The sequence below is a fragment of the Dermacentor silvarum genome, chromosome 9, assembly GCF_013339745.2.
Source record: "Dermacentor silvarum isolate Dsil-2018 chromosome 9, BIME_Dsil_1.4, whole genome shotgun sequence".
NCBI lineage: Eukaryota > Metazoa > Arthropoda > Arachnida > Ixodida > Ixodidae > Dermacentor > Dermacentor silvarum.
Window position 1 is genome coordinate 51,099,569 of NC_051162.1, and position 11,839 is coordinate 51,111,407.

The following is an 11,839-nucleotide window of genomic DNA, read 5'->3' on the forward strand; positions in this document are numbered from 1 at the left end:
ACGAAACATTCAGCTTCCAACATTCGTGTCTTGTCGGTGTAGTCGCCGTCACTCATGCTTCGGCACATTGATTCAAGTATGCACCTATTCACTCACACTTTGGCGATAAGGTGGGCGTAAATTTTCGTGCGAGTAAGGGTGGATGTGTGTAGATAGCGTGCGGGAAACTTACTTTGCCAGTAAGTGGCACTACTTCATTTTGTAACGAGCGGTACTCACTCCAAAGTGCCGACGTTCCGGAGTTGAAGTCCTTTCTTTGGAGGTTAGCTATACAGCGCAGGCGGATTAATTATATTTTTTTATCCTTGAGGAAATCCGTGCATCGCGAAGAGCGGCAACACAGGCAGTCCTTATGTAGCAGCGGCGACACAGGTTGATTCCATTCATTAATATGTGAATCACTATTTTTGCAGCGAACTACCGCACACGTCTTCCCTTTATCGTTACACATTTTGCAGTATGAATTGGGCACAGTGCATTATCGCACACCCAGTTGCATTTTCGACAGCTGATCGCACAGTAGCAGGGTAGAAGTAGTAATGGGTTCGTATTCGTGCGCATTCTCTGAGGCAACGTATGGCGCGCGGCCGAAAGCGCCATCTCGTTTCTGTAGAGCGAACTGCTCCGCGAAAGGGGTCAATATTTGGGAGAAAATTTTACCCGCCAATTAAGCTGGCAGCGGCAAGTACCCTTACACAGGTTGTCACCACCCTAAAACGGTGCTTGCATGATGGCTCCCTAACGTCGTTCCCCTTATCGCGCAGGGTGAAGGTTTTCTCGTCGCGACGGACAACTGGGCAGGGTCCGCGGTAAGGTGGCTGGGAAGGCCTGCGGGCAGTGTCGTCACGGTGAAAAGTGTGCGTGCACTTTGCCAGATCCTTGAAGACTAAAGGTGCAGTCTTACAGTGGTGAGCTGCAGGTGACGGGCGGCGGGCAGCGATGGTGCCACGGAGCCGGGCGACGAAATCCGTGGGATCTAACATCGCGGTGGTGGATGGCGGTGCAGCAAGAAATTCGCCTGGGAGACGGAGTGGTTCCCCGTAGACGAGCTCTGCGGGTGTAGCCTGAATGTCCGGCTTGAAGGTGGCGCGAAGACCTAGGACGATGGCTGGGATGGCTTCGAGCCAGGTTGTGTCCGGGTGGCACATGATGGCTGTTTTGAACGGTCGGTGGAAGCGCTTGATCATCCCGTTGGCGCAGGGGTGGTAGCTGGTGGTCCTCGAGCGCTTAAACCCGGCGGTAAGCCCGAGGAGCCTGAAAAGGTGCGATTCGAACCTTTTCCTTGGTTGGTGGTGACACGGCGAGGGGGCCCGAAGCTAGCAATCCAGCTGGCGAAAAAGGCCGAGGCGACGTCTTCCGCAGTGATTTCCTCGACAGGTCATGCATCAGGCCATCGAGTATAACGATCGATGGCGGTGAGGCAGTTGCGATAGGGTCCAGCTTGGGGAAAGGGCCCTATGATATCAAGGTGGACGTGTTGAAACCGACCAGAGGGCTGGGGGAGTGCTCCGAGCGGTGAAGTGACATGCCTGGTGACTTTAGTGCGCTGACATTGAATGCAGGAGCGTGCCCAGGTGCGGCAATCCCGCTACATGGAGGGCCAGACATAGCAATCAGCCACGAGGCGTGTATGCCGGGATGGCTGAGATTATGCAGCTGGTTGAAGAGGACACGGCGGTGGGACCGGGGCACGTAAGGCCTGCTTCGTGGTGTTGACATGTCGCAGTAGACAGTCGTTGACGATCCAGGTATGGGGACTTGTTGCAGCTGTAGTGAGGACCCGCCCTTAAGAACTTCCTGCATTTCGACGTCCCTAGTCTGAGCATTGGTGAGAACGTCAGCGGTTATCTGCGAAGAGCTGATAGCTGCCACACGGGAAAGCGCGTCGGCGATCACGTTGTCCTTCCCGCTGACATGTTGGACATCGCTGGTAAACTGGGCAATGAACGAGAGCTGGTTCTGCTGGACCGGCGGGAGTTTGTCGCGGTGTCGAGAGAAGGCGTAGGTCAGAGGTTTATGGTCGGTATAGATAGTGCAGTGCTGTGCTTCGAGAATGTGGAGAAAGTGTTGAACGTTTGCTTCGTATATCGCCAGAATTTCTTTGCAGTAAGCTGGCGAACTCGGTGGGGCGGGGGTCATAGTTTCGTCGTTGGATAGGCTGCAGAAGGGGTCATTTTCCGAGCTGAGAGTTTCTTGGAGAAGAACGCCAAAGGATGCCAGGTGTTGTCTACGCGTTGCATAAGGGCGGCGCCGACGGCGAAGCCGGAGGCGTCCGTGAAGAGCCCCAAGGGAGTGTCTGGCACGGGACTGGAGAGAAGTGTGGCGGTGCACAGAGCAGCTTTGCATTCTTCGAAAACTTGCCCTAAAGCCCGTGCCCACGTGACGGGTTGGTTTCTTCGTAGACCAGCCAACGAATCATGGAGGGGAGCCTGGTAGTCGGCTGTGTGTGGCAAGAAACGCCTGTAACAGTTCAGCATTCCGAGGAAACGGCGAAACAGCGAAGGTGCTGGGCTGAGGGGAATTTTGTAGGTCTAAGATGCGTTGAGGCAAGGGTCGAGGCCCCTCTGATGAAACTTCATGGCCAAGGAATTAGACGACTGAAGCGCCAAGCGTGCTCTTTGAGACATTGACGAGTAGGCCGTGGTCATCGAGGCTTTGGAAAAGTAGACGAAGGTGCCTGTGGTGTTCGTCAGCGTTACGGCAAAAGACCAATATGTCGTCCAGGCAGACGAAGCAGAAGTGGAGGCCGCCGATGACTTTGTTGATGAAGCGTTGAAAGGTTTGTCCCGCGTTCCTCAGGGAAAAACTCATGAAGGGAAACTCGAACAAGCCGAAAGGGTAATGATTGCAGTTTTCGAGACGTCGTCCGGATTGACGGGTGTCTGCGTGTAGGCCTTCACCAAATCTAGCAGGGAGAAACCGTGGCAGCCATAAATGTGAGGGGCGAAGTCCTGTGTGTGGTGAAAGGGGTAACCCACAGGGCCGCCAGCCTTCGGTACTCTTCGGGACAAGGTAAAGTGGCGAGGCCCATGGGCTCTCGCTGCGACAGGCGATTCCCTCACGGAGTATGGCTTCGAAGTATGCTTTGGCTATGTGCATGCAGACCGGGGCAAGGCGACGGGCGCGGCAGAAAACTGGGGGCCTTGAGTGGTCCGGATGTAGTGCACAGTGGTGTGCTGCACATTACGTGGCAACCCGCTAGGGTGCGTCAAATCGGGAAATTCGGCGAGGATGGCGTGGTACGGCGAATAATTTTCGACACCGAGTACTTTGATGCTTGGCTGGGGGATGGTCGTTCGCTGTCCTGGCGAAGAATGTCCCGTTGTCGCGTCGACGAGACTGTCGTGGCGGCAGTCCGGAAGGAGGTTGTAGTGCACCAAAAAGTCTGAGCCGATGATTAGCTCGATGACGTCGGCAATGACAAAATTCCAATGAAGGTCACGGCGTAGGTTTTTAAACTGGACGTGCAGGCGGAGCGAGCCGTAAGTACGATGTAAGAACATTTAGGTGATGACACTGCGCGCGCGCGAGCGTACCAGAATATGTCCGGCAGTGCGCGGGCGCACCGAGTAGCTCTGCTGCGAGCCGATAGACGGCACCGCGGTCAGCGGTCCCAGCTTAGCGGCGCCTTGACGTTGCTCTGCCTCCCCTAAATTTTCATTCATAGTGGAGTGAGTAAAACTCAAAGCGCGAAGGAAATTCGTTATTTCAGAATAAAGGATAAGTATACCAGGCTTAATACCTCGCTAACATGAAGGTTCCTTGTGCAGGGCGTGAATGACGTGAACACAGATCGATCGGGCAACATTGATGGCACAATAAAAAAATTGTGCATGAAGGTGCTCAATAATTTTGATAGGGAATAACCATCTCAGAAGCTTATGCTCTCATACACTTCCCCAATGGAAAAATGTTGAATAAAAACATCTAAGCGTGTAATATACACTGCACGCGCATTGTAAAAAAATCAGTAGCCAGTATGGAACAAATTTGAAAATCGGGCACACATCTGCACAGAAAACAGCAGTATTATACAGGGTGCACAAAGATTTAAAAATATGCAAATGTCACGTAGTTGGACAGAACCATAGTAATGTTGTTGTCGTCCCTTCAAGATACTCAGGTTATATTTTTACATTCTGCCGAGTTACATAATTAGTCTAATTGTTCAACATCTCAAATATTATAATTAGATTAAAAGTGTCAATCATAAAATTGTAGAGCAACATGAGAGACTCACGATACAGCTTTCCATTGTTCAACACATCATACATAAAAGTGTTTTCCGAGCGCGAAAGAAGCCCACGAATACATGCAAAGTGCCTCGAGCGCGAGTCGCGCGGCAATTCGAGAGTTTTCCATGTTGCTGTACAATTCTCTCGTTCACACTTTTGATTCAATTACATCATTAGAAAAGTTGATTAATCAATTATAGAAATAATATGTAATTAGGCGGAATGAAAAAAAAATAATCAGAGTATCTCCAAGCGACGGCAGACTACATTACGTTGGTCCTATCTAGCTACGTGACATTTGCATATTTTTTAAACCTTGGTACATGAGAGTTAAGCCGCCCAGTAAATATCTTGTACAAGCAGCAAAATTTGCACAAACTGCTGTGGCACACAGGAGGTTCTTTCTTTCGCAGCAGCTTTCGAGGTTTATGTGACCGCGTGAGGTTCTTTGGACAGTTCGGAAATAAGGTGGCAACCCTTTTATCAAACTGCGCATAATATACCGTCGATATCGTATCCTCGGAAAAATGGTTGGCGCCGACTAAAGTCCCTAAATTTCCTGGTCATTTTTAAGTAGCGACATGTACTCAGTCGGCCGCCATTATCTTCCTAGATAGCATGCGACCGTCAACGGCCACTGCTATCTATTGCGGTGGAACAGCGTTAGAAAGAACATCGCTGCTGGAATGAGCGCCGCCCAATGAGATTCGTCGGTGGTGCTTCAGAGCTTGTCGCTACTTAAAGAAATCCACGAAGTGAATGATGATGAGTGGGCGAAGCACCGGGGGATCATTCGGTTAACCGCAAATCCCCCAACGCCGGTAAGCAGCTCCAGAGGCGGCGATAGCACGCGAAGCGGAGGCAAAACGCCGGAAGCGTTCTCTACCTGAGGTTGGTGGCACCGATGCTCGGTTCAAGCGCGATCTTCGCGAGCCCTCAGCTCTGGGTCCGCTTGCCGGCGTTGCTGTACTGCTGCAGCTTTGCGAGACCTGAGCTCCGGGTCCTCATGCCGGCATTGCCGTGCTGCTGTAGCTTCGCGAGCCGTCAGCTCCAGCTCCGGGTGGACAAGGTTCGGCCTTAAGGTGCTTCGCCCGTAAAATATGTAGGGACTTTAACGCAGACATGGTAGGTTGGCATTAGAGTCTTTCTGCCCTCAGGTTTGCAATGCGCCGCTGCTCTAGACGACCGCTTTCGGACGGCGCTTTGAATAAAGGCACATGCTCCGCTCAAGTCCGGTATCCAGAATTGCAGTTCGGAACGAAGTACTTTCTAGCCATTTCAAACACCCCTCAGAACGTGGCTGCCACCTTTGTCGATGGCTCGCGGCGACAGTACCCAAGCACAAGCTCATTAACCGCACGCGAACAAAAACCGTGCCTTCAAAACAGCGCGGCCGCACATACAAGGAGGAAGACGAAGCAGCGGCAGCACGCGCCTTGCCGCCGAGGCTGGGACCACATTCCGCAGCATCCTGTACGACCGTGCCGACCTAGCTGTAACCGAGCCGAACGTAATCTGGACGAGAGTCGACGGCGCTTTGGTGCGCGCTGTGGAGAGAGTGTTAGCACCTCTCTTGCCTATTCTTACACCGTGGCCGTAAGTCTTGATTGTGGACCAGTTTGCCGCGTTGAGATCGAAAGACGTAGGAGGGTGGTTACCTTGAAGATGGGCTCGTGGGTAGCAGCAGGGCAGCAGCAAATATTGGAACTGCTGTCGACAAGAAACCGCTGCTTTGTAATTTGGTCGGTGACGAAGATGCGACGGCCTCCGGGTTAGCAGCTCGCAGCTGTGTCTACGAGCTGCCGTTGGCGTTTCTCTTATGTCCAGCGGAGCAGGGTGATCGACTTCGTCGTGCTCTGTCCCCGAAGCCTCGATGGTAGTAGCACCGGTCGTCGTCACCAGGCTGCTGCGACGGCACTGTGTTACGGCCACGGCTTTGCGATTAGCGTGTCGGCGAGTCTTGATCAAAGCGTCGTTGAATGGTGCTGAGCTGTCGATTGATATCTTCGATGCGGCGCGAAAGCGCTGTGGTGTTCGGCGTTGCGGCGACAGCCTGGACGGTGGGCGACAACGGCGGCAAAGAGACCTCGATGACGCGTTTAGCGATCCCGGCAAGTTGGTCGAGAGGAAGCGTAAGCTGAGCCTGCAGAATTGCCTGAACGTGCGGTGGAAGTCGTTGAAGCCAAAGTGCTTGCAGTAGGGAATCCGGGACTTCCATGTTGCCCACCAGAGCACGCATGTGGCGGAGGAGCTGCGAAGGCTTGCGTTCGGTGAGTTCTGCGGACTGAAGTTGTCGCACCTTCTGGTCTTCCGAGAGTGGCAGGCGGCCGATGACTTCATTCTTGAGGTGTTCATAAAGGTTCACCGTTGGTGGGTTGGCAAGGATATCCCGGACCTCGTTGGCTAAGCGGGCATCGAGGTGGGTGACGACATAATTCTAGTGGGTCCGGTCTTGCGGGATGCGCGCGAGGAATAACTGGGCCTAGACTTGGGCGAACCATACCTTGGGCGAGTCGGTCCAAAACGGCGGAAGGTTGACAGAGACGCGCCAGACGTTGTGCGGGGCAGCGTGCAGGATGTCGTCTGCCGGGGTTCTGACGACCTCGGCGGAGCCGGCGGGCGCGGCGAGCGCTGCGGAGGCGTCGCCAGGATGCTACTGTACGGAATCATTGAGTTCGCGGTGCCAGTCCTGAAGCTGTTGCTCATGCTTCTGGATCAACTCCTGCTGCATGTGAAGTTGGCTCTGGAGAAGCTGCAGCTGTTGTTGGAGGACGTCTTTATCGTCCATGGCGAGGCGTTAGTGTCCGTTGTCTGAGTCACCAGGTGTGGGATCTCGCGTCTGCTGAAGGACGAATCCCAACATGAAAACGTAACACTGTTTATTCGATTAGCAACGGCAGCGGACGAGCATACCGACGCTACGCTCGTCTCGGAGGCGGAAGAGAAAGGCAGCCCTTCGAAGCAGGCCAACCTGTTTTTATAGCAGCCGTCGGTGACTTATATCTCGGGAGACGCTCCGGTGGTGACGCGGTGCAGAGACGCAGTGCGGTCGAAGAGGTCTATCTCTCCGCGCATCGAATTATGCGCGGCGTCTGTCGCCACACACACACACACACACGCGCGCGCGCGCGCGCGCGCGCATGCGTGGGTGCACGCTACTATTTGCGAGTGCTTATAACTGCTTGGGAGCAGAAATGTTGCTTGCTGCAGGCGGACCTAAATTCCCTAGATATTTTTGCTTTTTGTTCCGCCAGAAAATCGAGGCACTTCTGGTGGGCCTAGCCTTGCAAAAGTTGGCGGCAATTGCTCCACCTTCTTGTTACGCTGTGTAATGTAGCAGTTATTAGTACAAATCGCCAGCATAGGTGTCGAAAATCAGCTGATGACTACTATCAGTTCTCTTACTCAAGCTCTGCTAGGCACATCCGAAGAAAAACAACATCTGCGAAAAAATTGGACGGCAGAAGATGGCTTAGCCTTACAGCTCCCAAAAGCAACATATCCAAGCCGAGAGTGTCGTCATTAAACCTACGTAACAAAAGCCACGCTAGTAAAGGTTATGCGTTAGATGACGGTCGCGCAACTGCTAAAGAAAGGATGCTTATAATAAGGTTACGTCTACTGCTCTCATTCAAAGGAACAAATGAGAAGACACCAAAAGATAAAGGGCATGACGCCAGTACGCGGATGACTCTTGGGTCAGTATGGGTTCTACGCCCATTCTTAACTATCGACAACACATCACCTATGTGTACGTAAAGCGACATCTGGAATATAAAGATACGATATACAGACGCGATGTGACAATTTAACGCAATCAAAAAGTGCTAGGATATGATGGAGATGTCTGTACATATTGGGTGCTTGGCGTATCCTGTATGCACGCAGGGTTGCGATAACGATGATAAGGACGCCGTTATCGCAATCAAAAATTACTTCTAGTGCGTAAGTATCTGTCAAGAAGTCTGGGATTTTCGCCTCCACCTCGCAGCATGATGTTAGATGTTGGAATAGCATGGGGTGGTAGATGTTGAAATAAAGGTCATTCTGACTCTGCTATCAGATATTATTGCACTAAGTAACCACGTGCTAAACCTTTCGGATGAGATTACAGTATAGATATCGCACAACTTATTACGAACGTGAAGGCTCCCCGCTATGATATAGGACTACAAATGAGTCGAGCATGCTTTCTGGTTAGTCGCCGCTTAATACTTAACGCGTTGAATACGGCCTAAACTACAATAAAGTGAAGTTATTGTGATTACAGACGTTTCCTTTTCAAATGCTGGGAACTAGGAACCAGGTGCATAATTTGGTTAATTCAGTGTATTTTTTTTTACTCCGAGGTTACCAAACACTACTACCTTGGTAGAAGACTATACCCTCCCCCACACGGGACACTAACCAGACCTCAAGCTGTCACACTACGCATGCTTCAGACGGGATCATATCCCAACCTGAATTTATTTCACTACATCAATCCAGACTGCTTTAGTCCAGACTGCCCTAGCTGCGGACAATGTAGTACTTTGGAACACATGCTCTGGGGATGCCCCTCGTTACAGAGGGGCCCGCATCGATGCACTGCAGAGGAGTGGAGCTCTGCTCTTCGGAGCTCCGACCATTCACGCCAATTTTGGGCTGTCCAGAGAGCCCACGATGCGGCGCTGGAGCTTGGTCTCCCCGTCCCGACGTGGGTGCGGCCCGCGGCTTCGTCGCCTCCCTGAGAGGGGGCAACAGAGCTTCTCAGGACCTCCATTAAAGTTCTTTGTCTGTCTGTCTGTGACTCCGAGTACTTATACTAAAAATAGGAAATTATTACCCGCGTTCTTTGAGATGCGTTTTTGAAGTATCACATAAGAATTCTCTGTAATTGTCTGCACAATTATTACTGCTACACATCCACTCAAGATACCGGTGATCAAGCTATAAGTTTATTATAGTCTATAATAAACTTGCACAATGCCTTGCATAGAAGTAAACAACAGTGCCAATACGCATTGTTAACAACTCCGACCTCAGTGTGTTGACTCCGGCGTTCTACTATATAAGAAGGCGTACAATTCCCACTTTGAAAATCTACAAAAGAAGAAGCACGATTGCACTGTTCACAAATATCAATAACAAGAGGCGCATGGGGTCTCGACGCTGAAATTGAATATAGCAGGCAAAAATGAACATCGAGTACAACAAGGTACTTGATATTCAAGGCGTTTCACCCTACGTCAGTGCAGTGCTTCGTTTCGCCAAAGTGTTTTTCGGTGTGTATGCAAGTCCCGGACATATTCTGCGACATCAGTTCCATTTTCTTTTTTTCTTGTCCTGCGTCATTGAATCGGATGTCGCCGTGACGCCGTTGTCACGACAAGTTGTCACTTGATGCCGGATGATACGAGTAGAAGAATTAAAGTGAAATCAGTCGTTACAAAGCATAGATGGCAATGAGGGACCCTGTTAGTGCCAGGAACCACCAGTCTATACGTGCAATAAAGCTGCTCAATTTGTTTAGTCCTGGATTGTTGCAATGTCTAAGAGTAAAGGTGTCGTAGTGGCTGTCTACCACTTCTCCTATACATACCCCTTGTGTCAACTTCGCACATTTACTCTGCGCGTTTGACCACGAATGGGCACGCGCAAATATCACATACGTAGTGCCGAAGTTGTCTGTTGGGTAACACACCCCAGTTGTGGATACCCAGTGAGAAAAGTTGTTGACTAGGCCAGGCAGTAGCCATCAGCAAGCTATTAGGCCCATTTTGCCTGCTTCGCGAGACAGCAGCCACCACATATGCAGTGGCACAAGCTAACTGACTACTTAGTCACTGGGTGTAAGAGCTTAGATACAAACAGACATACCACGAAATGGGTAAAGAATTGTGATCGCATTAAAAAGAAACCGCCTTTATGCTTGCGATAATGCAAGAGAAGACAAAAAAGACGGCGAAACTAAGCTGTCAGGATGTACAAAAATTAAACTTTCATTTTAGATTGTTATTCAGTAACAAAGAGAAAAGTTCGGGATATTTAGTCGTCCCTAATAGATCGAGTGGAGACTCGGGATATCTGCTTAAAAGTTGGGACTTTCCGAATAAATTGGGCAGGTTTGCAAGCCTAGGTGTGATCGGCACTTATAGTTTCATTTGTGATCGTTTTCATTTAGAGTATAGCATTCTAGGCGAACTTCTCAGATTTTTATTGAAGAGCTTCTTTTTAATCACAATTTAAATTACATGTTTTTTGCTACCACGTAAAAATGTTGAACATGCCCACTGCCATATTAAACAAAGTGAACGTATCACGAATGTGATCGAGGGAAATTTCGATTATATGTCGTTCAAGTCCCCGAATGCAATGTCGGTGTGTCTTTTCTATGCACGTGTTTGCTTGTTTGTAAGTGTATGCATGTTTCTGCCTGTATGTCTCTTTGTACACGCATGGATGAGAGAACTACATCAAATAATTAGAGGAAATCACACGCACGCACACACACAGTTCGTCACGGCAAGATTACCATTCGTAACGTCTGCCATAACAATTTCTTTCGTTATTGCTCATCGGCGCTAGGACACTGTACTCAACTGTTCGAAATGTGTGGAGTTCATCCTCAAGAGCACTATATGAGTGCTCAGAAAAGGACTAGACACTCTTCAAAGCACAAAATCACTACCGGCTATTTCATGGGGCTTAGAACTTTCGCTCACAAAGCGACCTCATTTTTACTCGATTGTAACGCGAGTTTTTTTTCTCCAGATTTTTGTTACCTGAAGTCAATCCTCGCGTTATAATCGAATACTGAAATTGAAGTTTTCTGAAAAGTGAAATGATGCACACAATTTTATTCGAGTGAAATGTGCGAGTGAACCCACGGCAGACAGGAAAAGTGATAACTCCGTCTTGCTAAAGGCCCAGGAGACGCAGCAGGCCCAGGAGCCGCAGGAGCCGCAGGAAAGGCAGGAGCCGTAGGAAACCCTGGACAGCCGGGAGGCCACGGAGGCGACGGAGGTGCCGGGGGACCAAGATACGCAGGAGGCGCAGGAGGCGCAGGAGGCGCCGGGGGCGCAGGAATCAGCGGGGCTGCTGGAGGCGACGGCGGTTCAGGAGGCACCGGGGGCCCAGGAGGCACCGGGGCCGTAGGAGGCGTGGGAGGCGCAGGAGCCGCAGGAGGCGTAGGAAGCGCCACAGCACGAGGAGGCAATGGAGGTTCAGGAGGCGACGGAGGCAAAGGAGGTGCCTGAGGCCCAGGATTCGCCGTAGGCCCAGGAGGCCTACTTTGTGGTGAACTCCTTCATATGCTTTTTTTTTTGTTTCGGATAGTTTGTCAGACGGAATGCGAACTGCGTTCCCAATTCTGAATCTTCTGGCTTGCACTGTCTGAACTTTCCTGAAAGCCTTCGCTGGTCAACTTGAACCTCTGCAATAAAGTTGTTTTTTTTTGCTTTGTCATAGTCTAATGATTCTTCTGCTGGCATCCGGCCAAACGGACTCAGAGCCTCCCCTACTAAGCACAGGCTCAGGTCGCTGGCCCACTTGATCTTCTCACAGCCTTGCCCGACTACGATCCTCTCACACTGATGCAAATACGCATCTAGGTCATCTCTTCG

At 50.8% G+C, this 11,839-nt stretch overlaps 1 protein-coding gene across 1 annotated transcript; it reads left to right on the forward strand.

Moving 5' to 3' along the window:
* Positions 1-6,885: 6,885 nt before the first annotated feature.
* Positions 6,886-11,473, forward strand: LOC119463586 (PE-PGRS family protein PE_PGRS16-like). Its single transcript, XM_037724414.1, has 2 exons — positions 6,886-7,024; positions 11,142-11,473. The coding sequence occupies exons 1-2, from the start codon at positions 6,886-6,888 to the stop codon at positions 11,471-11,473; spliced, it is 471 nt and encodes a 156-aa protein (XP_037580342.1).
* The last annotated feature ends 366 nt before the right edge of the window (positions 11,474-11,839 follow it).

Bases quoted from the DNA above. Each gene is read 5' to 3' on its own strand.
- LOC119463586 (XM_037724414.1), top strand. From the start codon at position 6,886: ATGCTACTGTACGGAATCATTGAGTTCGCGGTGCCAGTCCTGAAGCTG. The intron at 7,025-11,141 runs GCGAGGCGTTAG...GTCTTGCTAAAG, and splicing joins GGACGTCTTTATCGTCCATG to GCCCAGGAGACGCAGCAGGC.